General features: G+C 35.7%; 2 protein-coding genes across 2 annotated transcripts; both read right to left on the bottom strand.

Moving 5' to 3' along the window:
- Window positions 1-301: 301 nt before the first annotated feature.
- On the bottom strand, window positions 302-7402 carry LOC136811568 (uncharacterized). Its single transcript, XM_067068191.1, has 6 exons — window positions 7345-7402; window positions 6966-7056; window positions 5021-5278; window positions 3157-3345; window positions 1216-1338; window positions 302-971 (listed from the first exon to the last, which is right to left on the bottom strand). Exons 2-6 carry the CDS (start codon window positions 7009-7011, stop codon window positions 610-612), a joined length of 978 nt encoding a protein of 325 aa, XP_066924292.1. The 5' UTR covers window positions 7012-7056; window positions 7345-7402; the 3' UTR covers window positions 302-609.
- Window positions 7403-9408: 2006 nt separating this feature from the next.
- LOC136811569 (uncharacterized) lies at window positions 9409-14462 on the bottom strand. Its single transcript, XM_067068192.1, has 5 exons — window positions 14276-14462; window positions 12298-12966; window positions 11292-11503; window positions 10455-10581; window positions 9409-9737 (listed from the first exon to the last, which is right to left on the bottom strand). The coding sequence occupies exons 2-5, from the start codon at window positions 12347-12349 to the stop codon at window positions 9409-9411; spliced, it is 720 nt and encodes a 239-aa protein (XP_066924293.1). The 5' UTR covers window positions 12350-12966; window positions 14276-14462.
- Between the last annotated feature and the right edge of the window lie 3186 nt (window positions 14463-17648).

A 17648-nucleotide genomic window follows, 5' to 3' on the forward strand; every position in this document is an offset into this window, starting at 1 on the left:
TCACGGACCCAACAGCTGATTGGTTGTAAGTGACGTAAAATCACTCAATACGTCACTTTCAACCAATCAGCTATTGGGTGGAATAGAAGACATTGCAATGGTCGTAAATATCATGAATAGATGTTTTTCATGTTTTGTTAAGTCAATTGATTTCCGCCATTATGGAAGCGAACGTCTGAATCGGTAGCCACAGATGCGACCACTTACGCGAATCGAACGTATCTTCCATATAATGCCGGGAGCAACCTTTTTTAACAAAACGAAAGGCCTCTATGATAAGCTTATACCACAAGATTCAGTCTCCTTATTCATGTGCAGTATGATATGTATTATTACTTCATTTTGAAAAAAATCATAAACCCTTTAAAATAATAAATGATTTTAAGATGATGACTAAAACTTAAAACTTTATTTTAATTTTCATAGAACTCGTTTCGTACATACAATTGTCAGCTACATGCAAAATGTTAAAATCAAGGGTCAAAAACAAAAAATCTACAAAATAAACTTCAAATTCACTTTTGGCGTTTTAAAAGTTTTAAGTCAAAAATAAACATAAAAAATGGGTCCATTCACCATCCACAGCATCCATAGAACAACCAAAAGGTTTTACCAAATTTGTACCTCAGATTCGGTAACTCCTTCAGCAAACGGACCACTTTCAAAAGAGACACTCAAATCATATTGTGATCCTGAGATGTAATATTGCTTGCACATCGAATTTCCATATTGGGCAGTTCCATTCATATGCAAAGGTACCCGATTGAATCCTTTCGCTTGTCCGACATAGGGTCCATATCGCGTGTCTTTGTGATAAATGGTGTTACATTTGTTGCAGCCAACCATTTCATCGAAGGTTCCAAGGTGATCAAATCCGATCTCTTCCGATTCGATCATAATTGTTCCGATCGGGATTTGAGAGCCTTCAGAAAGTCCATACTTAACGATGGCTTTGAGACTCCAAATTGATCCTAAAATAAGAAGAACACATGTTTAGATTTGCATTTTCTTAAGACTTTGACCCTATTGGACTCTTCCAGAAAACGGACAAAGAAATGTCCGCGCGGTAATTGTCGGCTACGGTCGAAAAGGTCACATTATCAAATAATGGAGCGTATCAAATAAGTAGAAAGCACATTGAAAAGCGCCAACTGCAGTTATATACAAGTCAACTATTTCTGATTCTTTCTGTTTCCATACAAACAAAAACCTTACCAGTGATTTCACGATCTCCTTCATTCAAATGATCTTGATGTGCTTTCTCAAATCCTCCAAAGTCTTTGGTGTTGATTGTTTGTTTCTCAGAAATGCGTTCCAATTTAATAGTATGTCTGTCCCCTACCTAAATTCAAAAATAAAAACTTTACATATTTAGTCTTACATTAAGGCTTTCAATAAGGACATGTTTTTTTTTGACTGTACCAAAATCAGGTTTTCGAAAATCGTGAAAATCACTTTATTTTAATTATTTCGTCATTCGCATGATGAATTTTCCCAAAATTTTGATATGTATTGAGATTTGGGAAGGGCTTTAAAATGAGCTATTTGAAATTTCAAAATTCGGAGTATTTCAGGATTAATTAATCATGGAGTGTTTTGGATCATATCTCACTCCATGACTCATTATTCGGTCCTGAGGAGGTTTCTATGCATGCCTGAGGTAGCCTAAAATCATAAAATAGCCTGAAGAGTAATTTTTTTAAAGGCCGGACACAGTGATCTTTCATTGGAACTTTTGTAAAATCGGGATTATTTTGGCTAATATCCTTTGTATCTCCTTAAGTAGTGCTCATAAGGAGATGAAATTTGGTATATAAAGTCTCCTTATAGCAATGTAAAAGTAGGAACAAAAGTTTTTTGATACATCAAACTGTTCACCAGTTATAGGGTACTTTCGTTTTCGAGAGATCCCTCTATCCCGTCCTCATCCCGGATGAGATCCCTCTAAATCGGAATCAAGATAATTCCGGATAGGAAAGTGCTAGAGACATGAAATTTTCACAGAATGTACTTATATTTGTCCTCTAAAGGATAAAAGAAAAAAAACCATTTCTTCTCAGTTAATTTCTTAAAATTTGGCTAAAACAAGGAAATTTGAATCCGATTAATCCAGTCAAAGATCGCCGTGGGAGTGAGTTATGATCAAAACAATCATCACGACTTTTTTAATCATTTTTCACTCATTTTAACAATTCCTGTTTTCTTTAGTTTGTTCCTTTCTTGTCAACTGAACAAAAATCTCAAATCACCTCCCCGATAGATGGACTTGTCAGGAAAATATATACGATTAGAATTAGCACCTAGATTTCAAAAATGATCAATTTGATCCCATTTTCCTCCGGTTTTTTCCAAAAAAAAGAGGTCGATGTGAAAATCCAATCCTTTAAACACCCTGATATAAGTTTCGTATATAAATTGGACACGACAAAGGCCAAATATAGAGCCGACTTTATAAATCCGAAATAGACTATGATTTTTTCATCCTTAAATACTCCGGATTCAACAAGCAATATCTAAAGTTCCATAAAAGCTATTAAGATCGGACAAAAAGTATCGGACAGAGCTACTAATCTATTTTTTTATTTTTGAATAACGATAAGAAAGGGTTCAGCTGTCTCTGTTAGTGCCGATTTGAACCGGGTTGGTTGAAAATCGGCATTTTGGTACAGTCAAAAAAAAACATGTCCATAAACTCTCTTATTTTTTCAATGATTTGAGCTAATTCTCAGTTCCCGTCATAGGGATTACTCCGTGAAATGTTTTCGTTTCTATTATTCGAGCATTTTGTAAATGAGAGAATAACATTTTTTAATTCGGTTTTTTTAAGAACCTTCCAATCAAAAGGAAAACGTTTTTTTTTTCTTTGCCTGAAAAATTGGCTGATTATGTCAAAAAGTTTAGATACATGTAAGAAACATTTAGACTCAAAAGGCCGATTTATTAAGAAACATTGAGGCTGCTTGGTAAGTTTAGCTTCTTAAAATAACAAAACGTGTATGTCTAAATTATACAAACAATGATCTTTTCCTGTACTTCAAGAAAATCTTGCATAATTTACTTAAGATAGATGAAATATATTTCAAATATTTCCTAAGGAAATTCAACTTGTGAAAAGACCAAAGAAAATGTTTGGAGCTCCTGTAAAGAAAAATCAACCTACCATCATGATATCTTCCTCGCTTGAGCAGTAAGTCCCTGTTGTTAACCCATTGTCTTTCTTTTCACAGTTCTGGCAATGTCTTTTGCAATGTTCGGTATCTATTGGCCATGCAAGTTTGGAAGATTTTTGTAACTTGCCGTCTGAGGTTTTTCGATTGCCGTCAGTCATTGAGAACATGAACTGGCCTGAATAATAAAATATTAAGAATCAAAATTCGCCATATAAATTTGTGTTTCATCACTTAGAGAATTTGAATTTAGAAAGTTCCTTATGATTGAAGTTGTATTCGAAAATCTTTCCAGAAGATAATCGGTTATTTATGGATTTAAGTTTTCTTCTTTGACGACAAATTTATGGTATTCAAATTAACTGGGTAAAACAACAAAGGGATAATAATAATAATAATAATAATAATAATAATAATGAGACAAACATCATAAATCATGAGACGCAATCAAGCTTGTTCAGAATCATTATCGAGTCACCAATGAATATTCTGTGAATCTTTTCAGTGTTTTACAGCGTCTTTTCGAACATAAATCTTGTCCCAAAATCCTGAAATTATAGTCCTGAATAAGAAAATATTATCTAATATATACTGTTTATTATATCTTTAGTTTATTTTATATTATATATATATATCAGTTTATTTATATCTAGGAACGAAATCTATCTAACGATCTAAGCGGAATTTTTCCCAATTCGCTTTTCAAATCACAGTGTGCTTTTTAGCATCAGGGAAGTAACCATAGCTTCTTCAAATCAAATTATCAATTTACGTTTTTAAACTGATGTGTAAAAACCTAAGCTCCGATTTTTTCTCGATCAAATACACCTCAGGGTAATTTATGTTGCTACTATTTAGTACGAGATGTACTCTTTATGATTTATAAACAGGAAAGCTCTATTGTACTTTTGAATTTATATAAGGAAAGAAATGAGATAGTAATAATAATAAAAGTTTACAATCTAAACCCTACAAGGATTGGATTGGCCATAGAGCTTCAAAGAATACTTGACAACTATATCGTCCCCGGTTGAATCAAATGATTTTATGGTCCAGAGAGACACCTCTAAATCTTTTGACCCAATTTTTTTCCAAAGCTGAGATATTTGACTTTGAAATCTCTAAAAATGAGTCTTTAAACAGTCTTTATACATTGAATTTCTATTGTTTTCAAGTAAAAATTTGAAAATTCAAAGTCGAATATCTCAGCTTTGGAAAATAATTGGGTCAAACAGTTTCCTTAGGACCATAAAATGAATCTCTAAGTCAAATATCAAAAATCATCTGATAATGCCTTTAGAACTTTTTCAGATCTTTGACGAACACTTCCTCCTTACAGACCCAGTAGGACTTTTTCAGCCAGTGGGGATAAAAATGACGGACTGAAACTTTATGGGGATCGATATTCCCATATTTTTTATGCCTGGGGATTTCAATTCTTTTGTTTTCAGGGCAGAAAATTCATTGGGGATGGGAAAATTTGGCATAATATTTTGAATTGAGGATTGGTTTATTTGATTATTCTCAGTGGCGACAAAGATTGGAGGATAATTTTCAACCGGGGACGATATTTTGGCCATTTTTTCTGTGAGAAGGGGGTGTTGACGATGATAATATGGTAAACTTTTTCTTGAATTTGAAATGTGCACTCGTACCACTTTTGAATTCTATTACTGATAGAGCTTTGTGCAATCATGATCATGAAAAGCGATTTAACGGACTGGGAACGAGTTTGAATTCCTTTGTACTTAAATAGGTATATCTATTTATTTTTATTTCATGTAAGCTAAATCGCCGTTCAGTCAGGTTGCTATCATATCTTTTTAACATGATGTTAGAATTCAAAATCATACCTCCAGAGTGTGATAATTCAATCCCAAAACGTCCTTCAGGGCCATTTTTCATTCCCAAAGTGTACACCACGTTCATGCCTCCTTTCATCTCCATATTCTCCGTTGGGTGAAACTTCAAATCATTCCATTCGACGTCAACTTCAAATGACGTCATTGGGGACTCACTAAGTGGAGGGTCAAAGGTCATTTTTCCATGCATAGCTTTTTGTTTGGTATCTGTCGAACATTCTTCCTCGCTGACAGGTGGCCATTCGTTAGCTGAAATAAATAGGATTAGATTAATCTAAAAGCCGGTCTCCACCCGCGGGCGCTGCAATCACACTTTTTGGCTTCAATCCTTTTTGCTTAAAAATGTAGCGCGCGCAAAAAAAAAAAAGTTGAACACATTTCAAAATTTTTCAAAAGTTACGTCAGATCGCGCCAATGGAATTGCTTCATTTTTCTTTTGACCAATAGCGTGGTAGATCTACTAAAAAAGTGCGATCGCAGCGCGCACAAGTGGAGACTGGCCTTAAGATATGTAAATAGTACTACAGTTAACTCTCGCTTATTCGAACTTAAATTATTCAAGTCTTGCTATATTTCGAAGTTGTTTCCACTCCCCTTCAAGGAGAACCCCTCTTGAAATGCATTCTATAATTCGAATCTCTCTGTAATTCTCACAAATAAAATTGCCCATTCGTGTTCGAATTAGCGATAGTCGACTGTACATTTTCTGTTGGTAGCGACCGTAGTGCAGAGTTAGATCATCCGTCTATGTAGTCCATGCTATCGTCCGTACAATATGTTATTATGATATAACATAGTTTGTATATTATAAAACGTAATATGTTTCGCGGCGGATAGAGTCTGTGTTTAAGACAACAGTCCCTCCCGTAAAAAATTCCCGTCTTCACATTTGTTCCTTTTAGATGAAACTCGTCTTAGACTATTATACCGAAGACTTCGCTTTAGTATAAAAAATTACTGAAATTCTTTCTGCTTTGATGCTCAGCAATTTAAGAGAAGGATCAATCGTAAGTGGAGCAATCTAGGGAGAAAGAGTAGCGCCTTTCCCTACCTCCAGGTAATCATTATCAAAAGAGGAGCCTTGGGTCGCACACTTACTTATTTTGTTGTTGTATATAAAAAACTTCCTTCTGAATTGCAAAAACGACGGTTTGAAATATATACCTTAGAACACATCTCCTTAGCTTAAATTCAGTTTCGAAGGTTTAAAAGGGTGATTCGACTGAAATCTTAGTTCATTTTACATACCCCGATACTATTTTATGGATAGTACACATTAGATAGTACATTAAGGAGCTAATTTTGACGAAAACTAATTTTGGTGAGCAGCATAAATCTTGAGAACTTATTTTGGTGAATATGGTCAGATTTATTGGTTTTTGCGAGAACTAATTTTAACAAATGACTGAATCTGGACTATTTTGCCTTATTTTCAGCAATTTTAGATGAATTTGGGGATGTTTTTGCAAAATACAAAAGCATTCAATTGTGGCAAGAACTCATTTTGGTGAATTGAATGGGCCAAAGTATTTAACTTTGATGAGAACTTATTCTGGCGAATCTTGTCTAAACTCACCAAATTTGCCAAAAATATTTCTCGCCTAAATGAGCTCTTAATGTAGTCTTTTGATAATTTTCACGAACTCCAATACAGTACTAATTTATATATCATGGATTGGGGAATCACTCTGTTTGCTGTTTGATCGACAGCAATAGCGTGGTGGCAGGGGCTCCAGCAGTCGGATTTTTTCGGGGCGCCGAAATACAACGGGCGCAAAAAGATGCCTTTCATTTCTAATTTCAGCGCCCCTTTACTCTTTTACAACTCGGATATAGCATAACTTTTCCAAAAACATTTGATTTTCTTAGGGGACGCCAAAATCAAAATCTTGATAACTTGACAAAAGATTGAAACGGGTTGGGATTTCAAACTTACCGTAAACTAAAACAACTGCAGTAAATATCAAGAAGTAAAGCTTCATCCTTGTAAATTTTTGAGTTAACGCCAATCACTACCAATCACCAGTCTGTCAAAAAAATATCAGCATTCTGATTTCTTAATAACGCAGCAATCTTTTATATAAAGAAGCACTCGGTTGACACTAGAGTCTTACATCGCACCTTCTTATTTCATCAATTTTAATAACATTTTGAAATTAATACATCAGACACTATGCGTTTTTCGCTGTCCTACCTGTTAAATGATATACGTTTTTATTAGAACAAACTATATAAGAAAGTAAACCTTCGATGACTAAAATATCAAGAACAAGTTAATGGACGGTTTCTTAGGAAATTGCAAAAGAAATACTCACATAATGGTGAAATACGAACATGTTAAGACAACTTTTAGGCTTAAAACTCAAAAAGTTATGAACATCCGAAGGCTTCAATCAGGTTGGATTTTTTAATAAAAACGATATGCTTTACTTAGTAAAAGAGAACTCTACTGTCCAAATAGAGAGTATTCAGATAAAAGAAACTCTCTGTTTCATAATCATAGATTTTGAGGTCCGCCTACACCCTTCATACTCCAGTGGTGCTGTGAACCGACCGTCAAATAACTGATTGTTAGACCTATTAATCTCTCAATGATAGTTTCATATTAATACCATACTCAGCAAGTATGTGTAGGATATTGCACCTTAGTTTAATCCAGTTAGTGGTTCAAATATCCATTCTATTTATTACATTACTTGCGTAGGTTGGTTATTATCAATTAAAATGTTCCTATTATCTATCGAGTTAGGCTGTGATTTTATTTTCTATCTTGCCACAGTATGCTGAAGATAAAAGTGCCCACCATGTTATTAATCTTCGAAAACTTTTTGAGCCCCCTTCCCCGCCCTTATTAGTATTCCCCACCCGTTTATTAGTTTTCTTTACCATTTTGTGAGTATTTTTTGCAATTTCCTATGAGTTTGGGTGTTTAGAGTCCGCAAAGCCCACTCTCGTGTTATATCTTTAGGGTTTTTAATCAATAGACGTTTTAACGCTTGAAATTTCAATATTACACGATAGCTTTTTTTCAGCCACCCTCACCCGTTTATTCAGGCCTTACCAGTTAATTCACTATTCGGAACCATAGAACACCCCCTTCTCACAGTAAGCGGGGGTGAAAATAACAGACTGAAAATTGATGGGGACTGATATTTCAATATTTTCTATGACTGGGTAATTATATTCCATTGTTTTCAAGTCAAAAAATTCAGTGGGAACGGGGAAAATAGCATAACATTTTGCAGTGAGGATTAGTTTATTTGAAAATTTTCAGTGGGAATAAAAATTGGGGTGTAATTATCCACTGGGGACAATATTTTGTCAAATTTATCCAGTGGGAAGGGGTCCCACTGGGTCTGTGAGAAGGGGGTGTCATAGCATTATTTTACAGGTAATAAAAATATTACTTTAGAATAGGATATAACTGGAATAATTGCTGTTCCATTTAATAACATTATTACTACGGTATATTTATTAATAGGTTTGACGAACCTTTCAAGCAAAAAAAATAATTCTTGAAAATGTACCCCCCTGGAAAATGGTAAAATTTACAAAAAACGTTAAGGAAAAATTTTCTTCATACCTTTAAGTGAAAGTGGACGAACTAAAACCAGTCTATAACCAGTGCCGTAGCCACCGGGGGTGGCCGGGGGGGGGGGTGCCCCCCCAAAAAAAAGATTTTCAGATTATGGTGTTTTTTTGAAAAAGTTGTAAATTTCGTCAACGTTGTCTGTATGTTTACTTTTAAAAAATGTAATGCACTAACTATTTAAGATGATAATCTTATGATTTGAAAATATACTAATATGCGAGCGATTTCTACTTGCCTTTTGCTAAAAGTTGACTTTCGGAGAGGCAGTTTTAGCCAATCTGGAGGGCATGAAGTTCAAAACTTTTTCTGGCCCGTCTGCCCCAACCATGGTGGGGCCTCCTTGCCTCCTTAGATACTAAACTTATAGGGCCCCTCTAAAATATTATTTGTGTCTACGGCACTGATAACACTCAGGAAGTTTTAGACTAATTTTTAACCCCCTTGAAAATTGAAAAGACTTTCCTTAGACCCCTGGAAATACTTCTTCGGATTACCTCGTGGAAATCGTCCAAGCCCTGTATGGATATAAAATAAAATGGTCCTATCCAATTACAATATGAAAAAATTACGTGCTTTGTATTGAACACGAAAATGTTAAGGTTAAGTGTTCAAGAAAAAGGTAAAATAAGCTCTTAAATATACAACTCGCAAGATTTTCAGTTAAGATTTTTATTAAGACTCTTAAAAGTCAACTATACTTGCAAATATACAAACCGATGTAATCTATATGTTGTATACAACAGTTACCAAATTTGTGTTTTGGTCTTTGTAACTCCTTCAGTTAGATTTAGAGGGCCACTCTCAAATGAGATACTCTACTCGTCTCATCTTTTGAGCCAGAAATAAAATACTTTTTGCAAGAAGATTTGTAATATTTCGTGTCGCCATACATCTTTGTAGGTTTACGGACACTTCTGTCGTCCCCGCCGATCTTGGGTCCATATCGAGTGTCCTTGTGATAGATAGCGTTACATTTGTTACAGCCAATCATTTCGTCAAATGTCCCAAGACGGTTGAATCCGATTTCAGCCGATTCGAACATGATTGTTCCGATTGGGATTTCGGAACCTTGGTTTTCACCTTTTACGACAATAACTTTGACTTCCCATGCAGATCCTATAGGAACAATTTTCTTGATTTAACTGTTTAAAGATTTGTTATATTTATTCCTAGTCTGCTCCCTAGATTCCCTAGACTGTAAGTATCCCCCTGATATGGTTTGATATAGGGGATGCGTTTCGTGTATAAAATTCCCGTCCGAGAGTTACCCCCGTCTTTGTTTTTTTGAGTTTCTTCATAAGCTTGACTTGTAAGTCTTATATGAAATATATTTAAATTTCATTAAATTTGAATTAAAAATTGGAATGACTAGATGTTAATACAATCATTGGGTTTCTCAACAATTTTAAGAAAGTTGAAACAGGTTACCCAAAATTTGGGTTACTGTTCGGACGGGGATTTTATACACGATTAGCATCCCCAATATCAAAACATATCAGAGAGGATGCTTGCAGCCTACAATTCCCCCTAATTGATATTCTCATTAATATTTACTTTGGTTAAAATAATTTATGATTAGTAAGTACGTATGTTATAAATATGCTAATATTGCAGTTCCGACCTGTTTTGGACACTTCTTCAAAACGTACCAACTTTCACGTCAATTTAGGGTAGGTTAATTCTGTCCGATCTGCTGCCTCGGGGGAATCATATTTAGACTGGTATATACTGCAATATTTAATAAGGGAGGGAGCTATTTTAGGAGCATAGGATTGGCTTTCTCTCAGTATTAACTGATAGTATTTTCGAGAAAATATTTCAGTTTTATTTTACCTGTGACGTCACGATCAACTTCTCCCAAAACGTCTTGATGGACTTTTTTGAAACCTTCGAAATCAGCGGTGTTGATAGTATCTTGATCTGGTACACACTCCAATTTGACCTTGTATCGATCACCAGCCTAATGAGGGTATTGGTGTGAATAAATAATGACTGTATCTTGGTGGGCTGTAGACTACATCTGTAAACCCCAAAGACTTAGATTTACGATCCCTCTCCTAAAAGGTTTAATGTTTCATGTTGATAAACCAAACCTATAGCAGTTACTATTCTCGAAGCACGCTTTCGAGAAATGTGAGACTGTTCATCTAACGTTTCCAGACCATCAAAAAGAACGACAATAACTATTTAAAAAACGACAAAAAGAACGACAAATGATAAAAAGAACGACAAAGAACGACATATTTTTCACATTCTCGCACTCTACATAACTTTCTATTTTTATCCCTATACATTACTCTATTGAATGGCACATTAGAAGGAGCGGGAATTCAAGGAGCGAAATTCTGGCTTGAGAGACTGACGCCTTTCACCACTTGACTATCACTCTAGATCGAAACACCCCCTTCTCACAGACCCACTGGGACCCCTTCCCACGGGAAAAATTGCCCAAAATATCGTCCCCAGTGGAAAATTCTACTCCAGATTGTGTACCCACTGAAAATAATGAATTATCTCCACTAAATTTTCTGACTTGAAAACAATGGAATTTAAATCCCCAACCATGAAACCATGGGAATATCACAGACCTTCCGTTCGTTATGGTTGGCTGAAAAAATTCTAACGGGTCTTTGAGAAAAGGGTGTACGGAAAAATACAAAAAGGTGTTACCTTCATCGATGGATGGTTTTTGGTGCACTTTGTACCAGTAGTGAAACCTTTTTTACCAATCTCTTTTAAGTAGGGTACACCACAATCTTGGCAATTCCGTTTACAATTTTCCGTATCCATCGGCCATGCTAGTTTTGATGACTTTTTAACGTGTTTGATACCGTCTGCTTTGTTTGTCCGATCTGCATCCCAGACGGAGAAAATGAATTGGCCTAAAATTAAAACATTTTGGGGTTGATGGCACTGACTTTAATAAAACCTAGACCAAGCCTTATCCGCCATTTTTGATCGTTTTTTTGAGAGGGGTACCCACAATGAAGACATTATAGTTTTAAAATCTTGCCTAACGACAAACGGCGCTACATCTTTACTGCACAAGTAGATCGCTCTCGATGCGGGTACCACTTTCAAAAAAAATTCGATCAAAATATCTTGCTTGTCCGGGATTGAGAAACTGCTTCCCAGGGTCTAAATGAAGCTCAGTGGTTGATGGGTCAAAAGTGTTGTGAGAAAATCTTTTGTACTTTCCAAGGGCTTTTCTCTGGAAATACCATTAAACTGGTAGGTGAATGGTGTTATATTGATTTTAATTGCATTAAACATAAGCAATCGTATTTTTTCAAAAATGTGATGCCATTTTAGCTGTTAGTTTTCGAAAATACTTCAACTTCCTTTCAATTAGTTTGATTTCTGAATTCGATTATGTAAAATACAGAATAGTTTATTTCACCGAGAATGACTATTTTGGGCTAATCGTCCTAGTGGGAAAAGGTTCCACATTGATTTACACCGTTGACAATACAGTTGACGGTCCCTAATCCGATTTTCAAGGGGGGCTTGGATCTTTATCAAAATGGGGATCGTATCGAATAGTAGAGCGTCGTTTATTAGAGTTTCTTGTTGACGGTGACTTTCAATATCATAGGATAGGAGTGTATCGAATAATAGGACGTCGTATTAGAGAATAACAACTGTATGAGTTGGATCACAAACAACTCAAACAAACCTCCGTCAGCATGAATTTGTATTCCAAAATATCCTCCGGGTCCGTTTTTCATACCGAAAGTGTACGCTATATAAACTCCTCCATGTTTCTTCGTATTTTCAGTCGGATGAAAATTCCAGAGCGTTCCATTCAATATCAATTTCAAATGATGTCATCGGTTTCTTTTTGAGAGATGTTTCAAAATGCATGATTCCGTACATGGCTTTAAGTTTAGTTGATTGTGAGCATCACAGATATCTGTAAAGCCCGAAGGGCTAGATTTGCAGCTTTTATCAAAAAGTGAAGCTCATCTTTGGAAGGATTTCCTACCAGAGTCACGTGACTAAAATATGCAATTTCACCGGTTTGAGAGATGTGAAATAGCGTTTGTCGGCTACGTTTTTTGATCTCGCGCTCCGAAAACAATTAAAATGCTAGATCCTATCCATCGGCACGAAATTTAAAAAGTCAAATTTTAGCTTCACTTTTTTTTGCTGGAGAAAGCTTAAAGTTGCAAATCTAGCCCTTCGGGCTTAGATATCTGTGGTGAGCATCTGTTGAAGCTTATGGGCGGCCATTGTGGTTGTGGCGTTTTTTCATCGTGGAGAAATATTTCATCCCCACCGCCCTCTACTTTTTCATCATGAGGAAAAAGTTCGTCAACACCGTCCAAGTCAAACAAATCCTTGCCTGTTTATGAGAAATTTTCAACACAGTTTTTAATAAGAGCAAACTATATATAATAACATAAATTTTAAAAACACGTTATCGTAGGGGCCAAGCCTTGGGTCCCTTATCTTTTTTACGACCTAGCAATTTTTAGCCTATTCCAAAGAGCAGTATATTATAAGATATTTTTGAGAGAGAGGACGTGGATTAGGCCCGGGAAAACGTTTTATGACCAAAATAGTGACGCCATAGCTAAAACTGCAAGGGACAATGAGGGGTAGGAAAGTAGCTGATTTTCAAAAGTCAAAATAAACGAAAATGATTGGTACCATCTGAAATAGCATGAAATTCTGAGTAAAAAATGTATTACAGCAACTCTCTGACTCAAACACAAAAGGCTTGACCCCCTACTATTAAGAACAATTTAAGGCTTTTTGGAATCTAAAAATAATCACATAATGCGGTGAAATAAGAAAGTTTCAAAAACACACTTATGGGCCTAGATCTCGAAAAGTTATGACATCAAAAGGCTTCAAAATCTGTGGACAGATACCACAACAGGAAAATTCCCTCCCGGGTACCACAATTGGAGAGGATCGAAAGATTAAATTAATAGATAGCCCAAAAAAGTAAAGCTTGGGTAAGAGAAACAACAGCTCAAATTAGAAGGTTTTTCTTTTTATCCTCTATTACTACACTATTTATGTTGATGTTATATCTTATCTGGGATAAACCAAAAAAATACACCTTCAGAAACTGCAAAAACTGCTTGTCATTTTTTCTAGCTTGACATCGAAAATATGCACGTGTTAGAAATATCCTGAATTAATATAAATTGACCACGATATGAATAAAACTTTCTCTTGACAATCCGTATATGATTTATCGATAGACTTTAAAATAGTAGCGAGGTTAAGCACGGGTTTATTTTGACCGTAAAGTGCGATACCGTAGGCCTGTACATAACTTGACAAAGCAAACCATGCATTTGAAATCTTATGTACAGGCCTACGATATCGCATTGAACAGTCTAAATGAACACTTGCTTAGCCTCGCTAGTACAAAGCCGAAGCGTTATGAAATACAAGCGATTTTTGGCCATGAATTGGCCAAGCGTTACTTCATCAAAAACGGATATATAACAAAGTGTGGACACAGTGACATGCCAATGAAAGGCCACGATGTTGAGCCTGTAACTATCGATAAAACCATAGTATACTATGATCAAACCAAGGACACTTGTATAGCGTAGCTATACAAGTGTCCTTGATCAAACGATACAAAAAAACAACAAAAACGAAGTGATGATTTATTTCATTGGAGACCTTACCTTGAGTGAACGCAAGTCCCACCAAAATCAATAGGCGAAGGTTCATCTTCCTAATGCCTTCTTACAGAGCGTTCCTTGACTGAAATATTTTTCTACTTCCCTAAATACAGGTTGTAGTATTGCAACTTGTATTGCAATTTCTCGATAGATTTTAAATTGAGGTTTCTTTTGAGTCGCGTTTTGCTTTGTGTTTATAATGTTTATACCGTCATAGCGAATTTAAGTAAAAAGCTTCATGTAATAACCCCTTTAAGGGTTTTCGATGTTAAATTTTATATAATGAATATTCGTTCTGATAATGATGGCAACCACGGGCTTTCCGCGAGGAAGACTCTATTTATGGCTTTTTTTAAAAAGAGTTATTTTATCGCGAGGCAAAATCTTGGCCAAAACCTAAAGATATGCTACAAACTCTCAAGACGTTTATTTCGGAATAAATAATTGATTTAGAAAGCATAAAAACCGGTGTCCTAAGATAGGAATACTTATTTTGGTTCTTAGTCTTGCGACTGCAGTTGGAGGCGATCCGAAGCTCTTCTTTAGATAGATATTTACCCGTTAGGGTTCCATTGAACCCATGATTCTGTTTCACAGCTTATTGGAGGGTCGGTGAATTTCTTTTATATTGCAGGAATCTCATTTTCTCAAAATAATAGTAAAAAAGAACTAGATGTATGTAATGATATAACCTGCTTAGGCTTAACATAGAAATGCGCGCTTTTTACTTTCGATTCTTTGAATAGTAATGTGACTGAGACATGCGTGATAAAATTTATGTGGTTCGTCCTCACAGGTCGAGTTCAAAGAAAACTAAACTGTAATGACCACCGTAACGACCTTGCAAACCGTAACTGAATAATCTATCTTTGCACTACAATTCGTCTTCTCAAAGGTATAGTAGATCATGTCCACTACACCTTGTTTTATAAGAACAAACCATATAAGAACATAAGGTTGGGTAGGGTAGCTTATTAGTTATAGCATTCGCCTTACAATCCAAGGGTTGTGGGTTTGATCCCTGGTCACCGCTAACTCAGCGAATGAGTAGCTTAGATTGAGTAATCTTATCTAGGCGGTAAGTTACTGGGAGCTGAGAGTAGGTGTGACGCTCCACCTCAGTATTCGATCTCCCAGGTCTAGCGCATATAGAAAGGGGATAGACTACCTCTTTCCAGACTCCACCGATAGCCACTAGATGAATATAATTATTTACTTAAGGTTAACGATGGTAAAAATGTTAAGAACAAGCTAAGAACATTATAGGCCTTTGTGAAATTTAAAACACTAAAATGCTGAAAATAAGAACATGTTACGAACATTTTAGGCTTCTAACTCAAAAAGTTAAAAACATTTGAAAAGTCTTTAAAATTTTTGGATGTTCTTAAAAAAAACTTGTGCTTAAATATCGAATCTAAAGGACTGCCCTTCACCTAGGCGTGAGCTCGATCAGATAAAATTATTCCATGCCTTTATTTTTAGAGTTTTTCACCTACGTAATTCATATTTTTACATCAAAATAAAACTTTTGCCCACATTATGCCTGCATTTTTATTACATAACGTACTTTTATAACATTTATACATCATCACAAAAAAACAAAAGTGGCAAAAATTATAAAACCATCGGGAGTTTTTTTATGTTTCAGAACCAACGAAATCGACCACAGAAAAGAGAGTTTTTATCAAAATACTTAGGCAAGTGACAAGCAAACGAATCGGTAAAACTAAAAGCATGCAAAGAAAGAATTGCCCCTGTCAAACCCTAAAATCGTAAAACTAGGCAAACACAATTTGAACCGGTAAAAATAATGAAATTAAACTGAAAAGTTAATTCTTTTGAAATAATTGTCATAAAAGCGGAATAGTGCACTCAGCTACTCAGTACCAGGGAGTCGATAATTAAGGCAAAGTAAAAAATATTTGCTTTCAAAGCTTTTTTAAAGAAAAAGGAAAGAGAAAATTTCCTTATCCCGCACCGCGCAAGCACAGATTTCAAGAATGTCTTCTGTTAATTTTGCTTTGCCTCGCGCGCCTCTTTTCTGTATAAAAGAAAAGATTACGGTGGAGTCGCCATAACTGGAACACGCACGTTGGCCACAAATTTATTCAAGTGGTAAGGAAATTTACAGTTTTAAATTGTTAACTGAGGGAGGAGACTATGAAACCTGATGGAATTCAGAAGACATTCGAGTTATAAAGGTTTTACTTAAATAGAAATTATAGAAATTGAACCATTGGAGCGCACAACCGAACATGGACTTCGCGAATGTCAGATGGACATTGAAAGAACGTTATGTGCTACAAAGGGTGGACGTAGATTGGAGTAAGGAGCATATGTATAAAGCGTATTTTCCTGACCTAGCTATTACGACAAAGCATATAATTTGACGCTTAGCCTAATTAACACCAATTAGAGTTTAATTGATTGAACAAATCACTCCTATTGCCTCTCAATTAAGTTCACGTTGATTTTCTAAAAGGTTTACCTTTGAGTATCTCGACATGCGCGTTTCATTTTTTATGCACATAGTGTCATAAGATACCCACTTTCTATGACAGCGAGGATTGCTTCCTTTAGATCCTTTATTCAAGTATGTTAGACAAAGATTTATGGGATATTCTACCGTTAAGAAGATCTATTAGTACTACCCGCCATCCGGTATACTTTGAGTTTTTACTTTTATTATCAAATGGGACGTGTCCATTCCTACTGTCCTAGATTCATACATTCATTCAACGTTCATCTGACGCAATAAAGGATATTTTTGGATGATTGTTGGAAGTTGGTCAGTGGTTTTGTGGAAGTCGTGGTGGGTGGTCAGTTATTTAGATATTTTAAAACCTTCTCCCCGCGGCTGCTTTTTAAATCATCATCTTTGTTCTCATCAGGGTCTTTTATATCTCTTGGAGGTTCCTGAACGACCATGTCACGTAGCAATCAAAGCCTCTCTTGGGCGTCCATGAAAAATAAGGTTAAATAATGATATCTTACTAACGAGGAGTTGTTGCCGTATCACCAGCTGTAACGCTTGTACATTCGAAAAAACAGAAGCGGTATCGTTGATACTGGAGTTTTGCGTAAGTTTATCTACTACGTATCTATACGCAGACACGTGTTTTGTCTTTCCAAGGACTCGGGTCAGTAAGAACAGACTACTGTTATCACAAAAGCTCAAAACTTGGTGTTCTTTATAAGAACAGAAGTGATATATCTACCCGCAGACACGTATGTTGAACGGTGAAAAAGAACACGGCTACTATATTTTGACTTTTCCCAACCTGTTTCGGACTCGGTCCGTTCTTGAGGGAATGATCCGCAGACACGTATCTACTGCATAAAAATTTTGGTTTGATGTGTTGTTTTCCCCTTCGAG

The sequence above is a fragment of the Clytia hemisphaerica genome, unplaced genomic scaffold, assembly GCF_902728285.1.
Source record: "Clytia hemisphaerica strain Z4C2 unplaced genomic scaffold, Clytia hemisphaerica genome assembly, whole genome shotgun sequence".
NCBI classification, from domain to species: domain Eukaryota; kingdom Metazoa; phylum Cnidaria; class Hydrozoa; order Leptothecata; family Clytiidae; genus Clytia; species Clytia hemisphaerica.